Source organism: Saccopteryx leptura, chromosome 12 (genome assembly GCF_036850995.1).
Source record: "Saccopteryx leptura isolate mSacLep1 chromosome 12, mSacLep1_pri_phased_curated, whole genome shotgun sequence".
In the NCBI taxonomy this organism is placed as follows: Eukaryota; Metazoa; Chordata; class Mammalia; order Chiroptera; family Emballonuridae; genus Saccopteryx; species Saccopteryx leptura.
Window position 1 is genome coordinate 452,202 of NC_089514.1, and position 22,680 is coordinate 474,881.

The 22,680-nt window shown below is 58.8% G+C and overlaps 1 protein-coding gene across 3 annotated transcripts; it reads left to right on the top strand.

The window, feature by feature from the left end:
- Window positions 1-4,030: 4,030 nt before the first annotated feature.
- On the top strand, window positions 4,031-22,057 carry ZMIZ2 (zinc finger MIZ-type containing 2). Of its 3 annotated transcripts, none has more exons than XM_066353685.1 (18): window positions 4,031-4,191; window positions 10,080-10,263; window positions 10,420-10,534; window positions 14,036-14,238; window positions 14,464-14,656; window positions 14,889-15,137; window positions 15,273-15,419; window positions 16,126-16,294; window positions 16,760-16,904; window positions 16,979-17,189; window positions 17,886-17,991; window positions 18,130-18,287; window positions 18,858-18,925; window positions 19,179-19,247; window positions 19,493-19,737; window positions 20,192-20,361; window positions 20,446-20,685; window positions 21,301-22,057. In XM_066353685.1, the coding sequence occupies exons 2-18, from the start codon at window positions 10,214-10,216 to the stop codon at window positions 21,406-21,408; spliced, it is 2,646 nt and encodes an 881-aa protein (XP_066209782.1). In that variant the 5' UTR covers window positions 4,031-4,191; window positions 10,080-10,213; the 3' UTR covers window positions 21,409-22,057. The 3 variants fall into 3 exon arrangements, with proteins under 3 accessions (XP_066209782.1, XP_066209783.1, XP_066209781.1); XM_066353686.1 differs by having other exon boundaries at window positions 10,126-10,263; XM_066353684.1 differs by having other exon boundaries at window positions 10,129-10,263.
- The last annotated feature ends 623 nt before the right edge of the window (window positions 22,058-22,680 follow it).

A 22,680-nucleotide genomic window follows, 5' to 3' on the forward strand; every position in this document is an offset into this window, starting at 1 on the left:
GTGTGTCAGACTGGGATGCGGAGGACCCAGGTTCAAGACCCAGAGGTCGCCAGCTTGAGTGCAGGCTCATCTGGTTTGAGCAAAGCTCACCAGCTTGTACCCAAGGTCACTGGCTTGAGCAAGGGGTTCTTCGGTCTGCTGAAGACCCACGGTCAAGACACATATGAGAAAGCAATCGATGAACAACTAAGGTGTCGCAACGAAAAACGGATGGTTGATGCTTCTCTCTCTGTTCCTGTCTGTCTGTCCCTGTCTATCCCTCTCTTTCTCTCTCTGTCTCTGTAAAAAAAAAAAAAAAAGTCCCAATCTTGGGCCTACAACAGGCCAGCTTAAAGCCTTGGGGGTGGGGGGCACAGGGAGCACGGAGGGAGTGCTCAGGGGAAATCCTGGGTATGGATGTGGGGCACCCTCCAGTATCACGGCCCCCTGGCAGTCATCCTGTCCTTTAGACCAGTGGTTTTCAACTGCCGATCCTCGAGAAATTTAGTGCCGGTCTGCAGATAAATTTTCTACATCTTTTGCAGACTGGCACTGGCCTACAGACTGGTTATTGGAAACAGCTGGCCTAGGCCACACCTGGGTCCCTTGTCCTTGAAGCCTCTTCAGAATCTTCAACTTGCCCAGTGTGCTCCCTGTGGCTTGCCCCTCAGACTTCCAGTCCTGGTGTGACGGGGGCCATGTGCAGGCAGGTCCTCCTGAGTGTGCCCAGGACCAGCACACTCCCTGAGTGTAACTGAGCAGCTGTCCGGGTCCTGCGCTCTGCCTGAGTTAGGGATAGGGGAAAGTACATTTAGCCTGACTGGTGGTGGCACAGTAGATAGGGCGTTGACTTGAGACACTGAGGACCCAGGTTCGGAACCCCAAGGTCACTGGCTTGAGTGTGGGCTCACCAGCTTGAGTGTGGGGTTGCCCACTTGAGTGGGATCATAGACATCACAGACGTGACCCCATGGTTGCTGGCTTGAGCTCAAAGGCCGCTGGCTTGAGCAAGGGGTCACTGGCTTGGCTGAAGACCCCCAGTCAAGGCACATATGAGAAGCAGTCAATGAACAACTGAAGTTCCACACCTATGAGTTGATGCTTCTCGTCTCTCTCCCTGTCTGGCTCTGGCTCTGTCTCTCTTGCTGGGGGGACAAAAAAGTTGCCTAGCGTGGTAACACTGGGTAGAGTGTCAACACCCTGGACTTGCCTGGTCAAGGCACAGACAACAAGCAATCAATCAATGAACAACTAAAGTGAAGCAACTAGGAGTTGATGCTTCTTGCTCCCCGTCCCTCTTGCTCCTTGGTAAAATCAATAAAAACTTTTTAAAAAGAAAAACAGTGAAAAGACAGCCTGCAGAAAATATTTACAAATCATATATCAGATCAGAAACCCGTATCTATAATATATAAAGAATTCCTACACCTTCATCATAAAAACACAACTCAGAAGTTACATATGGCTGAAGCCTATATCATTTTATTAGCTAATGTCACCACAATAAATTCAATTTTAAAAATATGTATGACTAACAAGCACATAAAAAGATGTTCAACATTATTATTAACATCAGGGAGGAAAATGCGAGTCGAAACCACCTCACATTCACTAACGACTAATAATGAAAAGGACACAGGATGCGGGGAAATCGGAACTCTTGGGCACTGTTGGTGGGGGTGTAAGATGGGGCAACTGCTGTGGAAATCAGGATCGAGGTTCCTCAATGGTTCAGCATAGAGTTAATGACCCAGCCATTCCACTTTTAGGTATTATACCCAGAGAAATGAAAATGTATGTTTGCACAGGAGTTTGTACATGAAGGTTCACAAAAGCATTCTTTTTTTTTTTTTTTTTAATTTTATTGAATTTAGAGAAAGAGGAGCGGAAGCATTAACTCATAGTTGTTGCTTCTCAGATGTACCTTGACTCAGCTTCGAACTGGCGACCTCAGCGTTCCAGGTCGACACTTGATTTTCTGTGCCACTGCAGGTCAGGCTCACAGAAACATTATTTGTAACAGCCAAAAAGTGGAAACAACCCCAATGTTCATCAAATGAATGGTTAAAAATATGTGTCCTGCCCATATAATGGAGTATTCTTCAGCCATAAAAAGAAATGTAGTATTTATTGATACATGCTACAACATGTTATATGATTTCATAGATATGAAATGTCCAAAATAGGCAAAATCATAGGGACAGAAAGTAGATTATTGGTTGCTAGGGACTGGGGGTGCAATTTCTCTTGGAAGTGATGAAATATTCTCAAATTTGACTGGTGGTAGTTACACGACTGCGTAAACGTTAACCCCATTGCATTGCACAGTGTATACAGGTGAATTGTGTGGAATGTGAGTTGTATCCCAATTAAGATTTATTAAGAGCAAACAGGAAGCGCAGCAGGGCCAAGTGTGAGAAGTTCGCAGGGGCTGCCGTTGCTGACGTTGATTGGTATTGGAAAGAGAAGTGGACCAGACACAGGAAGTGGGGCCCAGGCCTGGCAGCCTTAAAAATGAAGAAAGTGTGCCCTAGCCAGATAGCTCAGTTGGTTGGAATTATTCCAAAGTGCAGAGATTGTGGGTTCGATCCTCGATCAGGACCATTGCAGGAACAGAATGGTGTTCCTGTCTTTCTCTCTCCCCCATTCCTCTTTCTCTAAAATCAATAAAATAAGCCCTGGCTGGATAGCTTGGTTGGTTAGTACATTGTCAGGGCACATACAGGAACAGATCTACATTTCTCTCTCTTTCTCTCTCTCTCTCCCTCCCTCTCTTGCTAAAATCAATAAATAAAATTTTAAAAATATAAAATCAATAAACATTTTTTTAAAGGAAGGAAATCTAACACATGCTACAAGGATGAATTTTGAGGACATAAGCCAATCATAAAAGACAAATAAGGAATGGTTCTATTTAAATGAGGTTGTTGGGGTTGTCAGATTTCATAGAAAGTATCAATAGATGGTAGTGCCAGGGGCTGGGGTGGGAAGTGAGTGGGTGTGGGACAGAAGTTCAGTTTTGCAAGATGATGGGCTCTGAGGACGGATGTGATGATGGCTGCATGCGCTTAATGCCCCTAAACTGTGCACTTAATGAAGATGGTGAAGTTTATGTTATGTGTACTTTAAACACAATAAAGGAAGTTGTGGGTAATCACAACAATGTGGTCTTCCTAAATGAGAGTAGGAAAAGTGGATAATTTTTTTTCTTAGATTTTATTTATTCATTATTAGAATAGGGGAGGAGCAGGGAGCATCAACTCCCATATGTGCCTTGACCACACAGGTCCGGGGTTTCAACCCGGTGACCATAACGTTCCAGGTCGATGCTTTATCCACTGCGCCACCACAGGTAAGTGGACAAATTAAAGGGTGATAAAAGCATTTCAAAGGTGCAAACTGATCAAAAAGACTGCGCTATCGGTTAGAATTCAAAAATGTCCCAGCAGGGGCGGCTGTGGTTAGAGGAAACAGCCGCAAGCACAGAATCTTGTTTGGTAGCTTGGTTTTCCCTGCAAGACCCTCCCAAACCCAGTCGAGGCCTGCTGACCCGGTTGGTCTTCGCCAGCCCAGCCCACTGCCAGGGGCCCCGCCCCTCCCACGGCTCCCACCGCCTTAAGGGCCCGCCTCCTACACCTTGACCCCGTCCCCGCCCCTCCGTCGCGACTCAGCCTCGCCCCTCCCCTAACCCACCCCCTGACAGACTCCGCCGGCCCCGCCCCTCTTCTTGCCATCACCCCGACAGGCCCCGCCCCCTCCTGCTCCACCTCCGTCATGATCACGCCCCTCCTCTTGCCCCACCCCTGACAAGCCCCGCCTTCTCCGTCCCGGCCCCGCCCCGTCCGGCAGACAGCGAGCAGGAAGCGCGGTGGCTCCGCGGACGCTGCGTGTGGAAAGGTGAGGAGGGGGCGGGGTCGTAGGTCTCCCGCGGCCCACCCGCCTTCCCGACGCGGCCCGCCACCCTGACCCGCGGCCGCCCCGCCCGAGCGGCGGCTCGGGACTCCATTGCTCTGGCCTGGGGGCGGGGCTGCGAGACGTCATGCATATGCATGAGCGGCGCGGCGGCTCCATTGTGCCCTGGGAGCGGCGGCGGCGCGATGGCGCGGGCGGCGGCGGCTCCGGGGTGGCGGGCGGCGCGCAGAGCGGGTTGAGCGCATGGAGCGGCGCCAGCTGGGGCCGCGGCGGCAAGGGGCCGGGCCAGGCCGCGCGGAGGTGAGCGGTCAGCGGGCAGGTGCGGGTGGTGGGGCGGCAGGGGCGGCAGGTGCGGGGCGGCAGGTGCGGCGCCTCGGCGGAACCCCAGGGCCGGAGCCGGAGCCGGCCTGCCGCGCGTGCGTCGTGGTCCCGGGCGGCCGGCCGGTGCGCGCGGGCGACCTCACCTGAGCCTTTGTTGCGGCGGCCGGAAGCCGGTTCGGCGCCCGCGGGTGTGCGGGAGGCTGCCCGGGCTCCCTGACCTGGCCCCGCGGCCGCCGCTTCGCGCTGTGGCTGGCGGGTCCACCTCGGGCAGTGTTGACCTTTCAGCTCCAGCCGTGGATCGGTCCATCCCTTTCCAAACGGGACACCCGGAAGCTCAGGCGGGAGGGTGTCCTGCCCCGGGGGTGTCCTGTCCTAGGCCCCTGTGACCGGCCCCTCTCTGCCCTGCTTTCCCCACCCTGCTCCCCTTTCCACCCCGACCTCCTACCCCCTTCTGATCTGCATCCCCCCCCAGACCGGCTGCCCCCTACCTGCTCTTTTTCCATCCCTGACCTCCTCCCACCTGACCTGATTCCCTCTACCTGCTGCCCCATGCCTCATCCATGGTGATGTCTGTAAATCAATTGTTACCTCAGAAGATTTCACAGGGACACACACGTAACTGATACATAAGACAGGGTGGGTCAGAGAGGGTGACCCAAACTCAACACCAGATTCTGGTGTGCCAGAACCAGAGAGGGTCTTCCTGGAAGAAGCTTGAGAGAGGATCAGGGAGGAAATCTTAACCTCAGCCAGTGGGTCCTGGCCCTGGGGAATTGTCACACCCAGGGAAGGGTTACAGGCTGGAGTAGGAATTGAGGAAGATTCCTGGGGAGGAGGATCACAGAGCAGCCAGGTCTCACATGGAGTGACCACTAGCACCTGTGTCCAGGATGGAAGCCAGAGCTGATGACATCAAGGGGTTCAAGGGTCTATTCCCCTCCTCAGTTCTAGGTTGGCCACCACATACCCATTTTATATGTAAACTGAGGCTCAAGGTAGCAAAACCCTTCAGCCAGTCTGAAATGTCCCACACCCCTGTTCGTAAATCCTCGTTCCTGATGAACTCTAGTATATAGTTTTGTGGCCTGGCAGGTAGAGTGGGCAGGACTTCCAGGCACCTGAGCATGTGAACCCTTACCTTGGTATCCTTCTGCTCCCCGGGATCTCAGAACCTGTTTGACTTCAGTGTCCCTCTGGAGTAATCTGGAACCATAGCTCCCTGCCTGTGACTGAGGAAAGGGGCTGGCTTGCTGGGGCCAAGTCATTGCTGCTCCTGGGGGACCAGGCAGGGGAGATGGAGTAGGGAGGGTGATACAGGGCTGACCAACACGAACATTTGCCTTTGGTTGGCATACGGGACACTGGGGTGCAGCTGCTGTGAGGTTCCAGGGAAGAGGGGTCTGGGTAGTAAGTTGTCTGTAGCTTTTTTTCCAGAGGAAGATGTGATCTGATCCTCAGAAGGTCATGTGGCCTTGACTGACCTCATGCCAGGGCAATTCTGCCAAGGGGTCCTGGCTTCCAGCTGGAATTGGTATACAGACAGGCACAGGCCCTGCACACTCCCTGGCTCCTTCCCAGCTCTGCTACAGGCCAGGAGTGGGGAAGAGGGTCCGAGCTCACAATATGACTCTCCTTGTGAGGGCGAAGGGGCCAGAGTGCCTGCAGAGGCAACGGGAGCCTGGTCTTCTGGGGAGAACAGACTTGGTTCAGGAGCTGGCAGGCAGGAAGTCACCGCCCCCGCGAAGTAAGCTCTGGGGAACTGGAAATGTCTGTGGTCTGTCCACAGCAGAGAACCCTGGGGGGTGGAATTCCCCAGACCCACGTGGTGTGGGAGGCTGCCCTTGCACCTGCCTCATCCCCCTCCCCCAACCCTCCCAGTGACTCGGGCTTAGTTCTGAATGGAACACCTTGGACCATCCTGCCCTGGGACTCAGCCTCCTCCAGCCCTTCCCCACCTTTTGCTTCTGGGATATTAAAATATCCGACCTGGTTGGGCTGGGAAAGGCTTGCCGTGGGCCTGTCTAGAGAGAGATGGGCCTGTGTATCCTTTACCTGCTGCCGCCGTCCCCCCCCCCCCCCCCCAGCATCTTGCAAAACTATAGCACAACTTCACAGAATACTAGGATACTTTGTGGATACAGTCAAGATACAGATGTTTCCATCCATTACTTCCTGTGGCCCTCTTCCCCACGGTTAACCCCTGGCAACAAGCGTCTGTTCTCCATTTCTGTAATTTCATCATTTCAGGGAGGTTATATAAAAGAAATCGTTCAGTGTGTAACCTTTGGGGACTGGCTTTTTCCACGCAGCAGAATCTCCGAGATTTTGCCTCCAGCTGTGGATGTTTAGGCCTTGGTTAATCTTCCTTCACCCCTGGAGGACATCTGGGTTTCCATTCTGTAGTGATTAGGAGTAAAGCTGCTATAGACATTCATGTACAGTTTTTTTTGTTTGTTTTTTTAACTTACTCATTTTAGAGAGGCAGAGGACGGGAGAGAGAGTAAGAGAGAGAAAGAGAAGGGGGAGGAGCAGGAAGCATCAACTCCCATAGGTGCCTTGACCGGGCAAGCCCAGGGTTTCGAACCGGGGACCTCAGTTTTCCAGGCTGACGCTTTATTCACTGCACCACCAAAGGCAGGCTCATAATACAGTTTTTTATGTGGTCTTCTGTTTATGTTTCTCTGAGATAAACATTCAGGAGCGAGTTGCTGGGTCAGATGGTAGCTGCAGACTTAGTTTTATAAGAAACCGCCAGACTGTTTTCCAGAGGGGCTGTATGTCCCACACCCCCACCAGCAGCGTGGGAGAGACCGCGTGTCACTGTCTTTTACTCTGGTCATCTGGTAGGTATGCACCGACGTTGCGCCATGGTTTTAATTTGCATTTCCCAGTGGCCAGTGAAGCTGAGTGTCATCTCCTGTGCCATGTTTGCCATCTGCACGTCCTCTTTGGTGAAATGTCTCGTGTCTTTTGCCCTTTTTCTAACTGAACTTCCTTTTTTTAAAAAAAAAAAAAAATTATTTTTTTTATTTATTTATTTTTTTTTAGAGACAGAGAGTGAGTCAGAGAGAGAGATAGACAGGGACAGACAGACAGGAACGGAGAGAGATGAGAAGCATCAATCATTAGTTTTTCTTTTCTTTTCTTTTCTTTTTTTTAATCATTAGTTTTTCATTGATTGCTTTCTCATATATGCCTTGACTGTGGGCCTTCAGCAGACCGAGTAACCCCTTGCTGGAGCCAGTGACCTTGGGTTGAAGCTGGTGGGCTTTTGCTCAAACCAGATGAGCCTGTGCTCAAGCTGGCGACTTGAACCTGGGTCCTCTGCATCCCAGTCTGACGCTCTATCCACTGTGCCACCACCTGGTCTGCTGAACTTCCCTTTTAATGTATATTCCAGATACCAGTCTTGTTGGATATGTGGTTTGCAAATATGTCTCCCAGCCTGTTGCGTTTTCTTGCCCTCTAAGCAGCCTCTTGCACAGAGCAGAAGTTTTCAGTTTTTCCTTTTATGAATCATGCTGTTGGTGTCATAACTAAGAATACTTTCAGCCCTGGCTGGTTGGCTCAGTGGTAGAGCGTCGGCGTGGCGTGCAGGAGTCCCAGGTTCAATTCCCAGCCAGGGCACACAGGAGAAGCGCCCATCTGCTTCTCCACCCCTCCCCCTCTCCTTCCTCTCTGTCTCTCTCTTCCCCTCCCGCAGCCAAGGCTCCATTGGAGCAAAGTTGGCCCGGGTGCTGAGGATGGCTCCATGGCCTCTGCCTCAGGCACTGGAATGGCTCTGGTTACAACAGAGCGACGCCCCAGATGGGCAGAGCATCGCCCCCTGGTGGGCATGCCGGGTGGATCCCGGTCGGGCACAAGCAGGAGTCTGTCTGACTGCCTCCCCATTTCCAGCTTCAGAAAAAAGAAAAAGAAAAAAGAACACTTTCCTTAGCACTCAATCCCAAAGATTTTCTCCTGTTTACTTACGTAAAGGTTTTCTCATTTTTGTATTATGCACTTAAATCTATGACCTGTTTGAGTTGAGTTGTGTGAAGTTGGGGTTGAGGTCTTTTCCTTGCCTGTGGCTGGCTGGCCCTCTGGTCCCCCTTGTTGAAATGTCCTCCAAAGCAGTTTTCGCATTTTTGTCAGAAATCAGTTGGGCGCATTTGTGCGAGTCTGTTTCAAGTTCTCTGGTCTGTCCCATTGCCCTGGTGTCTGTCCTTCTGCCAACACCACAGTCTGAATTAGCTGCTGATATTTTAAGTCCTGGAAACCATGCATGTTGCTCCAGGCCCCACCCAGCAGGTCCGAGGAGAGTTTCTGGCTGTTGGCAGCGCCCCCCTCCCCACCCCAATGTCATCATCCAGAGTCAGGCAGTGGGGACTGAGTAATTAGATGCCAGTCTACTTCCTATCTGGCTGGGCGGCCCTGGCTTTCGGTCCTGCCTCTACCCAGAGTCCAGGTGCCCTGAGCTCTGTGGAGCCCTGTCCCTGTTCTTCTGACCTCTGCTTCCCAAGTGGACCCGGACTTGGGGAGGAAGGGGAGGAGCCTGGGGCTGCCTCCTGAGAGGGGGCAGGGCCGGTGTGACCACCTCCTTTCCCTCTTGCCTTGGCTCTGCTGTGACTCTGGGACCCGCATACCTGAGTGCTCTGTGGTGGGAGGGCCCGTGAAGGCCACTTGCTCCTCCAACGCAGAGCCACCCCACTCTGGCCCTGACCCGCTCTGGTGGCCCTCCTCAGGGACTCACCCCTGTGCACCTCCAGAGGTCTGTGTGCGGACAACGTGGTGGTAACCCTACCTCCTTCAGGCAGCCTGTGGGTCAGCACTCAGGAATGGGAGCCTTTGGGTTGGGTGGGTGCTGGGGCCACCCTCTTGCTGCTGGGCAAGAGAAAGGCATCCCGAGTGCTGGGGTGCGTCCCAGGTGGTTTGCCTGTGTATGGGGCCTGGCAGCCTCCAGAACACAGTGGGGCTCCCTGTCGGACCCATGACCCCAAGAGGGTGCCTCCCAGAAGACCCTCTGAGAACCACAGCCCCTATGCATCTGTGGTTAGGCCAGGCAGAGATAGGGTGGAAGGTGGCCCTGGGGAGCCAGCAGGGGCCCTAGGCCTGTCAGTGAAGGGCTGGCTTGTGGGGTGTCAGGGGATGCTGGCAGCCTGGGGTACCAGCCAGTTCTGAGGTACTGAATGGGAGAGAGTGAGCCCGTGCTGCAGGCGGGATCTCTGCGTTGGCCCATAGGACCCACCAGCATCTGCTGCCATGTCCGTGGTGGTCCCTTGCCATGTCTGTGAGCACCTGCCCACCTTCCACCCATAGTGCTATAAGTGTCCCTGTCCTGTTGGGAACTCTGGGGTTGGTTGTGCTTGCCTGGCCCTTGTACCCAAGTCAGTCCCAGGAAGCCCCCTTAGCCTCAGAGTACGGGAATGAGTTGCCTCCTGCTTCCCTGAGGAGAGGCCCTCTGGGGGGCTGCCAGCCCAGACAGGTAGATGGCTTAATACTGTGCTGGCCCCTGGCCTCTACCCCAGCCTTCTGGGGGGCTCTGGATATTCCCTGGAGTTTATGATTATCCAGGCCTTCCTGTGGGAAGGGGAGTGTGGGAAGTATTTGGGGTCAGAAAGTGTGCTTTCAGAGGTTTCTAGGGGTTCTGAATGGTAGGGCCTGGCCAGAAAGGGTTATGATGTCTCTAGGCTAGGTTTAGGGGGTTGGTAAAGTGGAGTGGGGCTGATGCCAGGCCCCTTTGACACCCCGGAGTGGCCCTGATATCCCAGTCTCACCTGCCCTGCCCTCCATCAGTGGGAGCAGAGGAGGGTGGGGCCAAGTGCTGGGGGAGCTGCCTATACGTTGAACTCTGACCCTTCCACCCTGACCCTGCTCCCTATTCCCAGGGTCTCCCAGTGGCATCTCCACTGTTGTCCTTTCCTCATGTCCCAGCAGCCAGAGCAGCTGAGTCTCACGTCAGCACCAGTGAGGGCTGCTTCCTGCCACCCACAGACCTGGCCTTTAGGCTGCTCCCAAGCCAATGAACCCCATGAACCCCATGAAACCTGCCCTGCCCGCGGCGCCACACGGGTGAGTGGGGCTCCTGCCGTCCTCCCCTCTCGGGCACCAGGGATGTGGGTGGGGGGCAAACTGACCCTCTGCTCCCAGCCTTCAGCTCTTCCCAGGTGGCATCGTGGCCCCTGTGGCCTCCAGACACAGGCCTCCCAGCCACCCCTGTCCTTGCAGTGATGGTCCCTTCGCTTATGAGGCGGTGCCTTGGCAGCAGAGTGCCACTCAGCCTGCAGGATCGCTGTCCGTGGTCACAACCGTGTGGGGAGTTGGCAACGCGGCACAGAGCCAGGTGAGCCCGCCCCAGACCTCAGACAGAGTGCAGCCAGGTGAGCCCCCTCAGACAGAGTGTAGCCAGGTGAGCCCCCTCAGACCTCAGACAGAGTGCAGCCAGGTGAGCCCCCTCAGACAGAGTGCAGCCAGGTGAGCCCCCTCAGACCTCAGACAGAGTGCAGCCAGGTGAGCCCCCTCAGACCTCAGACAGAGTGCAGCCAGGTGAGCCCCCTCAGACCATCAGACAGAGTGCAGCCAGGTTGAGCCCCTCAGACAAGACACAGTGCAGCCAGGTGAGCCCATCTCAGACCTCAGACACAGTGCAGCCAGGTGAGCCCGCCCCAGACCTCAGACACAGTGCAGCCAGGTGAGCCCATCTCAGACAGAGTGCAGCCAGGTGAGGTGAGCCCATCTCAGACCTCAGACACAGTGCAGCCAGGTGAGCCCGCCCCAGACCTCAGACAGAGTGCAGCCAGGTGAGCCCCCTCAGACCTCAGACAGAGTGCAGCCAGGTGAGCCCCCTCAGACCTCAGACAGAGTGCAGCCAGGTGAGCCCCCTCAGACCTCAGACAGAGTGCAGCCAGGTGAGCCCCCTCAGACCTCAGACAGAGTGCAGCCAGGTGAGCCCCCTCAGACCTCAGACAGAGTGCAGCCAGGTGAGCCCATCTCAGACAGAGTGCAGCCAGGTGAGCCCCCTCAGACCTCAGACAGTGCAGCCAGGTGAGCCCATCTCAGACCTCAGACAGAGTGCAGCCAGGTGAGCCCCCTCAGACCTCAGACAGAGTGCAGCCAGGTGAGCCCCCTCAGACCTCAGACACAGTGCAGCCAGGTGAGCCCATCTCAGACCTCAGACACAGTGCAGCCAGGTGAGCCCCCTCAGACCTCAGACAGTGCAGCCAGGTGAGCCCCCTCAGACCTCAGACAGTGTGCAGCCAGGTGAGCCCGCCCCAGACCTCAGACAGTGCAGCCAGGTGAGCCCCCTCAGACCTCAGACAGAGTGCAGCCAGGTGAGCCCCCTCAGACCTCAGACACAGTGCAGCCAGGTGAGCCCGCCCCAGACCTCAGACACAGTGCAGCCAGGTGAGCCCCCTCAGACCTCAGACACAGTGCAGCCAGGTGAGCCCGCCCCAGACCTCAGACACAGTGCAGCCAGGTGAGCCCCCTCAGACCTCAGACAGAGTGCAGCCAGGTGAGCCCCCTCAGACCTCAGACAGAGTGCAGCCAGGTGAGCCCGCCCCAGACCTCAGACACAGTGCAGCCAGGTGAGCCCGCCCCAGACCTCAGACAGAGTGCAGCCAGGTGAGCCCACAGACCTCAGACACAGTGCAGCCAGGTGAGCCCCCTCAGACCTCAGACAGAGTGCAGCCAGGTGAGCCCGCCAGACCTCAGACAGAGTGCAGCCAGGTGAGCCCCGCTCAGACCTCAGACAGAGTGCAGCCAGGTGAGCCCCCTCAGACCTCAGACAGAGTGCAGCCAGGTGAGCCCCCCCAGACCAGACAGAGTGCAGCCAGGTGAGCCCCCTCAGACCTCAGACAGAGTGCAGCCAGGTGAGCCCCCTCAGACCTCAGACAGTGCAGCCAGGTGAGCCCCCTCAGACCTCAGACACAGTGCAGCCAGGTGAGCCCCCTCAGACCTCAGACACAGTGCAGCCAGGTGAGCCCCCTCAGACCTCAGACACAGTGCAGCCAGGTGAGCCCGCCCCAGACCTCAGACAGAGTGCAGCCAGGTGAGCCCATCTCAGACAGAGTGCAGCCAGGTGAGCCCATCTCAGACCTCAGACACAGTGCAGCCAGGTGAGCCCCCTCAGACCTCAGACAGTGCAGCCAGGTGAGCCCCCTCAGACCTCAGACACAGTGCAGCCAGGTGAGCCCATCTCAGACCTCAGACACAGTGCAGCCAGGTGAGCCCGCCCCAGACCTCAGACAGAGTGCAGCCAGGTGAGCCCGCCCCAGACCTCAGACACAGTGCAGCCAGGTGAGCCCGCCCCAGACCTCAGACACAGTGCAGCCAGGTGAGCCCGCCCCAGACCTCAGACAGAGTGCAGCCAGGTGAGCCCGCCCCAGACCTCAGACAGAGTGCAGCCAGGTGAGCCCCCTCAGACCTCAGACAGAGTGCAGCCAGGTGAGCCCATCTCAGACAGAGTGCAGCCAGGTGAGCCCATCTCAGACCTCAGACAGAGTGCAGCCAGGTGAGCCCCCTCAGACCTCAGACAGAGTGCAGCCAGGTGAGCCCCCTCAGACAGAGTGCAGCCAGGTGAGCCCCCTCAGACCTCAGACAGAGTGCAGCCAGGTGAGCCCCCTCAGACCTCAGACAGAGTGCAGCCAGGTGAGCCCCCTCAGACCTCAGACAGAGTGCAGCCAGGTGAGCCCCCTCAGACAGAGTGTAGCCAGGTGAGCCCCCTCAGACCTCAGACAGAGTGCAGCCAGGTGAGCCCCCTCAGACCTCAGACAGAGTGCAGCCAGGTGAGCCCCCTCAGACAGAGTGCAGCCAGGTGAGCCCCCTCAGACCTCAGACACAGTGTAGCCAGGTGAGCCCCCTCAGACCTCAGACAGAGTGCAGCCAGGTGAGCCCCCTCAGACAGAGTGCAGCCAGGTGAGCCCCCTCAGACCTCAGACACAGTGTAGCCAGGTGAGCCCCCTCAGACCTCAGACAGAGTGCAGCCAGGTGAGCCCCCTCAGACCTCAGACACAGTGCAGCCAGGTGAGCCCCCTCAGACAGAGTGCAGCCAGGTGAGCCCCCTCAGACAGAGTGCAGCCAGGTGAGCCCCCTCAGACCTCAGACACAGTGCAGCCAGGTGAGCCCCCTCAGACAGAGTGCAGCCAGGTGAGCCCCCTCAGACCTCAGACAGAGTGCAGCCAGGTGAGCCCATCTCAGACCTCAGACAGAGTGCAGCCAGGTGAGCCCCCTCAGACACAGTGCAGCCAGGTGAGCCCCCTCAGACCTCAGACAGAGTGCAGCCAGGTGAGCCCCCTCAGACCTCAGACAGAGTGCAGCCAGGTGAGCCCATCTCAGACAGAGTGCAGCCAGGTGAGCCCATCTCAGACCTCAGACAGAGTGCAGCCAGGTGAGCCCCCTCAGACCTCAGACACAGTGCAGCCAGGTGAGCCCATCTCAGACCTCAGACAGAGTGCAGCCAGGTGAGCCCCCTCAGACCTCAGACAGAGTGCAGCCAGGTGAGCCCATCTCAGACAGAGTGCAGCCAGGTGAGCCCACCTCAGACCTCAGACACAGTGCAGCCAGGTGAGCCCCCTCAGACCTCAGACAGAGTGCAGCCAGGTGAGCCCCCTCAGACCTCAGACAGAGTGCAGCCAGGTCCTGGGGGACGAGTTTGTTCTCCCTGTCCTCACCTGGCCTCCACAGACCCAACTGTGAACTGCCCCTTCCTCCCCTCCCCTGCCACACCCTCCCCTCCCTCTTCTTCCCCTGCCCACGTGCCAGCCTCTTCTTTCCGCATTTTCCATCCACTGTGTGAAACAAGTGGTTTGGATGCTTCCCTCTGGTGACCCTGGCTTCCTTGCAGGTGTTGGGGAGCCCCATGGGCCCTGCAGGGAGCCCCCCAGGCAGCTCCATGATGCCTGGCATGGCAGGAGGCAGCTCAGCCCTGAGCTCCCCACAGTGCCTGGGACAGCAGGCGTTTGGTGAGGGCAGCGCCAGCAAGGGCTACTTGCAGCAGGGAATGTATGGCCGCGGGGGCTACCCTGGAGGACCCAGCTTCTCCACCGGGTAAGCGGGATCCTTCCCCTGGCAGGTGTGCTAGGAGCCCCATGGGGGTGGGCACCTAGGAAATGTGACAGTGATTTGGTGGATGTGGTATCTCTGCTTCTCCCACTGGCTCCCACAGCTTCTGAGGGAACATCTGGGGAAGAGCAGGCGTGGGAGCTGTGTGCACCCCTCCCCCTGAGCCACAGGTGGGGAGTGCTTCTGAGCTGAGCCCTCTGTCTCTTGCAGGTATGCAGGGGGCCCTGGGGGACCTGGGGGCCTGGGCCTCCCCTCCCATGCCTCACGACCCTCCACGGACTTCACTCAAGCGGCGGCGGCTGCTGCCGTGGCAGCTGCTGCCGCCACTGCCACCGCCACGGCCACGGCCACTGTGGCCGCCCTGCAGGAGAAGCAGAGCCAGGAGCTGAGCCAGTATGGAGCGGTGAGGCTGCAGCCCCTCCCTGGTGGGCCCGTGGCCGCTCTGGACGTCAGGGACAATAGGCAGCCAGGCTTGGGCTCTGGGGCTGCGGGGTGTGCTCGTCCACGCAGTGTGGGGGGCTGGTGAGGACGAGGCCCTGGGAGGGACGTGGCAGGTCGGAGCATGGTGTTGAGGGGAGAAGACTGGGGTGCCCGCAGTGGTGGCTGGGCCTGGACGGCTTCTCTTCTCTTCCCAGATGGGGGCTGGACAGTCTTTTAACAGCCAGTTCCTGCAGCACGGAGGTCCCCGGGGGCCCAGCGTCCCCAGCAGCATGAACCCTGCTGGCATGGGCGGGCTGATGGGCCCCTCTGGCATGAGCCCCACTCGGGCAGTTGGCATGGCACCCTTGTATGCAGGGCAGCGCCTGCCCCAGCATGGATACCCGGGGCCTGCCCAGGCCCAGCCACTGCCCCGACAGGGAGTCAAGAGAGCCTACTCCAGTGAGGTGAGTGCATCCAGAGGCATGGTGAGGTCAGATGTGTCTGTGAGAGAACTGGCCGTGGGCACAGCTTCCCTCCCTGGGAACTGGCCTCCCTGACACCTACCACTGGCCTGGGCATTTGCCTCTTTCCTCTTTCAGGTGTATCCAGGGCAGCAGTACCTGCTGGGAAGCCAGTATTCACCCAGCACCACCCAGTATGCACCCGGGCAGCCCCCTGCTCCCTCTTCTTACCCTGGTCACAGGCTGCCTCTGTCCACTTCCGGCCCCCCAGGCTTGCACTACAAGGTAGGGCCAGCTCTGCCTGGGCCTGTGGCAGCCCTAGCCCAGCTCTGTGGAATACCGATGGGTCTTGAGCAGTCTGGGCTGGCAGGGGAGGGGCCCGTGGGCACTCGGTGGCCGAGTAGCCAGGAGTTTTGCAAGGGTCCTGGGCAGTGCAGTGCAACTCTGAGAGGGGTCCTGCTCTGAAAGGACCCATGAGAGTGCAGCCTCTGTGACGTCCACATCAACCCCTCTGAGGTGGGGTCCTCTGTTTCTGTAGTGGCAGTTTTTAAAAGTATAAAATCAGTACATGCTCCCTGTAGATTATTTGGAGAAAATAAGAGCATGTGGAGAAGAAAATAAAGGCGGAAGCCCCACATACAAGGCCCTGGCCCAGACCGCTCCTGGGTCAAGTGTGGGGTCGGCTAAGGGCCAGCCAGAGCCCTGGGCGCACATGGTCTTCTCTCCTCAGCCCACGGAGTAGTTCAATGGACAGGGCACCGGCTTCAGCGGGGGGAGCATCAGCTACAGCCAGCCTGGGCTGAGTGGGGTACAGGAGGTCGGCAGACGTGCGGGAGGCTCCCAGGGGTGGGCGTGTGGAGAGAGGACGCCCAGGCGCGGGGAAGTGTGGGCTCCCAGCCAGGGACCTCTGGGCTGCCCGACCGTTCCCAGTGGGTGCAGAGAAACACTGCAGTCCCACCATACTGCCTTGACTGTCTGCTCAACCCCACAGCCCGCCCGTTCCGTCCCTGGCTACCCTAGCTCCCCACTGCCAGGGAGCCCCACACCACCCATGACTCCTGGCAGCAGCATCCCCTACATGTCCACCAGCCAGGACGTCAAGTCGCCCTTCCTGCCCGACCTCAAGCCCAGCATGAGCTCCTTGCACCCGTCACCCCCTGGTGAGTGCTGCTCGGTCCCGGGACGGATGGGTGGGTCTGTGGGGCCCAGGACTCGGTCCTGCAGGGAGCGTGGGGCAGGGGACGCTGCACATCTGTCGTGGGTGTGGGTCTTCTGTATAAAAGGGCCTGAGGCCCATTTCTCGTTCGGAACCCCTGTAACCGGCGTCCTGTACCCTAGTTGGAGCACTAGGGGGTCGCTGGCCGGGGGCCCATAGACACCTTCTCAGCCACCACCCTGCTGAAAGCGCCAGGAGCACCTTCCTTCTGGCTGGCACGTGGGCAGGTCATAATTTAGGAGATGCCGGCTAGGGTGACTGAGGTGATGGTGGAGCCCAGGGGTCCAGGAGAGATGCCACCCAGACCCCGGCCCCGTGGAAGGGGAGGAGGGCCGCAGTCCCCTCGCCACCATGCCTGCGGAGGGGTGGGATGGCTGCCGGCCTGCTGACACCAAGGTCCCGCTCCCAGGCAGCGGCCCCTGTGACGAGCTGCGGCTGACCTTCCCCGTGCGGGACGGGGTGGTCCTGGAGCCCTTCCGCCTGCAGCACAACCTGGCTGTGAGCAACCATGCGTTCCAGCTCCGCGACTCTGTCTACAAGACGCTCATGCTGAGGTGAGCGGTGCCCAGCCCCCCACACACCCTCTCCCATGCCCGCCTGGCTCTCAGCGTCCGTCCTCCCCCCACAGGCCTGACCTGGAACTGCAGTTCAAGTGCTACCACCACGAGGACCGGCAGATGAACACCAACTGGCCCGCCTCTGTGCAGGTCAGCGTCAACGCCACCCCGCTCAGCATCGAGCGCGGGGACAACAAGACCTCCCACAAGCCCCTGCACCTGAAGCAGGTGTGCCAGCCGGGCCGCAACACCATCCAGATCACCGTCACGGCCTGCTGCTGCGTGAGTGCCTGGGCCGGGGCTGACCCTGAGGACGGCCATTGTCCTGGTCCTGGCAGTGTCTTCCAGCTCCCCTCCGGCCCTTTTTATTTATTTTTATTTTTTTAAATTTATTTATTCATTTTTGAGAGGAGAGGGAGAGACAGAGAGAGAGAAGGTGGGGAGGAGCTGGAAGCATCAACTCCCATATGTGCCTTGACCAGGCAAGCCCAGGGTTTTGAACCGGCGACCTTAGCATCTCTAGGTCAATGCTTTATCCACTGCGCCACCACAGGTCAGGCTCCTCCGGCCCTTTAAGAAGAGGATCCAGTTAAACCCGCCCTCGTGGCTTCCAGTTAGGTCTCATCATGAGAAGGACACTCACATCACCATGTAGGAGAAACCAAGCTGAGCCTGTGTCTCTGGGAGGAGGCTCGCAGGACCAGGTCCTCATTAGGAGTCACTCAGTCCCAGCTGCACCAGGACCCAGGCCGGGCAGTCAGATGGGCAGCCTGAAGCAGGCTCCCAGGGCCCCTGAGTGATCGTGCTGGGGCCCCCGGGGCGGGGAAGGTGGAGTGTGGAGATGGGGCCTGGGTGGCCAGGGTGAGCCCGTATCCCCTGGGCACCAGGAGAGGCAGCGCAGACCTGTGCACCTCGCCGGGAGCACATGGGGCTCCGCCTGCCTGGCCTGCGCCCCTAACCCTAACCCCGGCCTTGCAGTCCCACCTGTTCGTGCTGCAGCTGGTGCACCGTCCGTCCGTCCGCTCGGTGCTGCAGGGCCTCCTCAAGAAGCGACTGCTGCCTGCTGAGCACTGCATCACCAAGAGTGAGTGCCCGCCAGCCTGCCCCGTGCCCCACCCTTTCCCATGAGGCTGTCTCCCTGGCAGGGGCGGCAGTCAGCTCCAAGGGGAGCTGTCATGTTCTGGTCGTGGCCCCTGTCTCAGTCCTTTCCCTGTTGCCACAGTAAAGCGGAACTTCAGCAGTGGCACCATCCCTGGCACCCCAGGACCCAACGGAGAGGATGGGGTGGAGCAGACGGCCATCAAAGTGTCCCTGAAGTGCCCCATCACCTTCCGCAGGATCCAGCTCCCTGCCCGCGGCCACGACTGCCGCCACATACAGGTGTGTGGTCACTGCAAGGTTTTCTGGCACATCTGCTGTCGTAACTCTCTTCAGCAGATGAGAGCACCTGGGCCGTAGGAGACAGGACTGGCCGGCGTGGGCAGGTGGCCTGACTCTCTCTGTCCCTTTCAGGGTGGGGTTCTGTATCCTTTAAGCATCATAACCTTACTGCATTCAGCAGTTCTTGTGCTGACAGTGTCGAAGATGTAGGATGCAGTCCCCTCCTGTGACCCCATGAGTGCCACGAAGGATCTGTGCCAGAACCCTGCAGACAAGTGCGCCCCCCGGAGGTCTTTGTGGCCACATCAGTGCACGCACAGCCCTGTGCCCTGTCTTGTCTGTAGCTACCACATCTGGAGCACATCTGGCCGACTCTGGCTTTGGCCCCGTGGCATTCTAGTCCCAGTGAGGGCCACGTGACTGTCCCCAGTCTTGATCCATTAGAACAGTGACGTCGCGAAACCTGGTGAATGTGGCCGCTCAGACACGCTAGGAAATAATAAGCCCTGCCTCCCTGGAAGTACATGGTGGGCACTGACCCCGGGTGAGATATGGTCTGCCTCTCCGTAGTGCTTCGATCTGGAGTCCTACTTGCAGCTCAACTGTGAGCGGGGGACCTGGAGGTGCCCCGTGTGCAAGTAAGTGTCCCAGAGGCAATCTTCACGCGGGTGCTTGGGGGCGGGGGCATGTTTTCAGAGTCTGTTAGGAAATACCCAGCCCGGGCGTGGGAGTTACAGCACAGACCTGCCAGCACAGCTCAGGGCTGAGACTTCACGCAGAGTCACCGCACACTGGGCGGCCCGGAGCAGAGGAGGGAACTGAGAATGACAGGCCTGTGCACGAGGAGAGGTTGGGCCAGCCCTCTGAGCTGCGTCCCCTTTGTTTCTACAGCAAGACGGCCCTGCTGGAGGGTCTGGAGGTGGACCAGTACATGCTGGGCATCCTCATCTACATTCAGAAGTGAGTCTTCCCTGCCAGCCTTCCGTGGTCAGCAGAGGGCAGCCCCAGAATGGGAGGGTGGTGCCCTTGTGGATCCACCACAGGACGCACTCAGTTCCAGCCACACAGAATCTGCCTCCACCCTGGCCGGCATCCCACAGGGCACATGGAATGTGCATTTGAGTGGAAGGTCTCCCTAGGAACCGCTCCAGGGCCAGGAGAGGCAGCAGGACAGGTGGTGACTAGCTCCTGTGTCCCCCACCCAGCTCTGACTACGAGGAGATCACCATTGACCCCACATGCAGCTGGAAACCGGTGCCTGTCAAGCCCGACATGCACATCAAAGAGGAGCCAGATGGGCCGGCGCCCAAGCGCTGCCGTACCGTGAGCCCTGCCCACGCGCTCCTGCCCAGCGTGATGGAGATGATCGCCGCCCTGGGCCCGGGAGCCACCCCCTTCACCCCCCTGCAGCCCCCCTCAGCCCCGGCCACTGCCGACTACCCCAGCCAGGGTGAGTACAGCACCCAGCCTGCAAACAGGCAGCCCTGGACAGATGACCGTCCACTCCAAACCAGCCAGCTACCTGGGGGTCTGTTGCCTCGTGGGCCAAGCCTCGGGGTGCTGGTTGCGGACCTGGCAGTGTAGATGTGGCCTCCGCTGAGCCAACAAGGATGGGCAGCAGGGCCTCCAGCTGAAGCTGCTCCCCAGCCCCCCAGCAGTTTCAAACAAGGGCTGTCTGCCGGCACATCCGTGCACTGGCCCTGTCCGACCCTGTGTGTTGTGGCTGGTCCCACTCCTGACGACTCCTGGCCTGTGAGCACTGTCATAAGGCCAGTTCCCCTGGCAGTGATGAGAAAGGCCTTTTCTAAGGAGCAACTTCTGTAAAGTCCGATATTACCTGTGAGTGAGCGTTGCAGGCCCCACCCTCCTGGGGCCGCACCCAGAACTTGGCTCTCCTTTCTCAGGTTCCAGCTTCCTGGGTCCCGGGACCTTCCCTGACTCCTTCCCGCCCACCACACCCAGCACCCCGACCCTTCCTGAATTTACCCGGGGCCTACCCCCCATCTCCTACCAGTCTGACATTCCCAGCAGCCTCCTGGTGCCAGAGAAGTCTGCACCCAGCCTTCCGGGCCAGGTCAGTGCCAGGCTGAGGGGCTGAGGGGCTCTCTCCTCTAGGGAGCTCTGGGCCGTCTGACCAGGTCCTTCTCTCCTTCCTCAGATGGCAGCCGCAGGTCACCTGGACCTGGGCCACAACCCTGGGCCACCGGGACTGCACACCCCCAGCCTAGGAGGCCCCCCAGCACCCCAGCTACACCACCCTAACCCTCCCCCAGCGCCCCGGCAGCCCCTGGGCCCAGTGAGTTCGGGCCCTGTCAGTGAGCTGGCCTTCCATGGTGCCACAGGCATGATGGGGCCTCCCATGTCTGGGGCAGGGGAGGCCCCAGAGCCGGCTCTAGACGTAAGTACCATGCCCGTTGCTGAAGAGCATGTGGGAGCCTGGCTGGGAGCTGGGTTCCTGTTCTTGGGTCCACACACTCACACCTCAGTGATTTCCAACCAAAGGCAGAACTCTGGGGACCTGGGCATCATGGTGGCATGTTCAGAATTTCCCAGAAGCCTGGACTCATAACTGATGACACCAGCCTTAGGATCTAATCTGAGCCGTCTAACTCACAGGTGTCGTGTGAGCCAGTGTGTAAGACTGTCCCTCAACTGTAATGAACTCATTCAAGTTCAACATGAAAACACTAAAGTCCAGGGGACTGAGGTCCCACTTCCTGCATTGCCCTGTTCACATTATGTCCCCTCCCAGTCCTGTGTGCTCCCCATGTGCCGGGAGCAGCTCAACCATCTGAGGTGGGCGCTGTGTGGTCACTGTTGGTCTTGGTCAACATGTCATAGTGGTTCCCTGGTCACAGAGCTGTCTTCTGCAGGGCCAGCTCCATACGGACAGGCTGGGGAGACTGTTGGGGAGTGGGCACTCCCATCTCTGCCCACCCAGACCTGGCTGGTGTGTGGGATAGGGCGGCCATGCAGGAGTGAAGGATCTGAGGCCAGTTTGCTTTGTCCTCAGCTGCTCCCAGAACTGACCAACCCCGATGAGCTGCTGTCCTACCTGGGACCTCCCGACCTCCCAGCGAACAGCAACGATGACCTGCTCTCTCTCTTCGAGAACAACTGAGCCTGTGGGCCCCGCCCACAGGCAGAGACTTGCCACAGATGTAACAGCACCCTCCGTCCAGCCCAGCCCCCCGACACCAGCCCTCCCTTTCTCCCCTCCTCAAGGCACACCTGGAGCCTCTTGCCCCCGAAGCTGTAAGCAGTCCTGCCCTTGCCCCTCTGGCTGCTGCTGGAGGTTTCAGCGGGCCGGCCCCACCCACCTGCCCGAGCCCCGCCCCGCCCCGCCCCCACCGAGGAAGGGGGCCATCTCCTTGCTCCGCCCTCCTGCCACTGCACACTTAGCACTGGCTCTGCCCACGGAGCTGACCCCTCGGCCTAGTCCCAGGGCCTGCAGGTATCCAGCTGTGACCGGAGCTCCTGTGGTTCCACAGGTTCCACAGCCCCGACCCCCAGCCCCCTCCCCCCAACTGCCCCTGCGGGGCCTGAAGCGAGTGGAGAGGTGCCTTGGGCCGTGGTCCCAGGACCCCCTTCCGGCCTGAGCGCAAGTGGGTGGGGCCGCGTGCACCTCCAGTGGGCGTCCTTGTCCTCACCGCCCCCCCTACAGTCAACATGTAGCCCCACCGCATTTTTAAAGCCACCTCCCATGTGCCCCAACCGACAGGTAGGGATGGCCCGCCTGCCCGTCTGTCTCCATTAAATGATTCCTATGATGGCCGCGTGCTCCTTGCCTGCTACCCCAGCCACCGGAGCCCCACCCGCCCCCCACGCGGTATATTTCCTACTCCCTGGAATTTTCCAACTTGGCTGTGGCCTGAGAGCTGTTCTCCTGCTTTGTGAAATGTCACTGGGCCAGGAGACACCTCTGCCACCTTGCCCCCCCTCACGTGGGCGTGCTGGGCTGGGAGCCCGGTTCTGGGGTGGGGCCCTCCGCCCGCGTGGTCCACCCAGTGCACTCCCCTCCCCCACAGCCCCAGACCTTCCTGTCCAGCAGGGGGCCAGCCTCACACGCTGGCAGGGGACAGTTGCCTATCCTTGCCTGTTGACGATTTAGGGCCCCACACGTGAACCAGCTTGTCCCATTGCAGCCTGTGTTTCCAGCTTGTCTGGTCGCGGGGGTGAGCACGCACCCCAGCGCCATAGGGAACACCTGAGGTCCAGGCCCGGGAACAGAAGCCCGGCCCAGGGACGAGCAAGGCGGTCAGGACCAGCACAAGGCTTTCTCATCAGCCGCCTCCGCCACCCCCACCCCCACGCCCCGCCCACACACACACACACACACACGCGCGCGCGCACGCGAAATAGGGCCCAGGTGTGTGTGTGTGTGTGTGTGAGA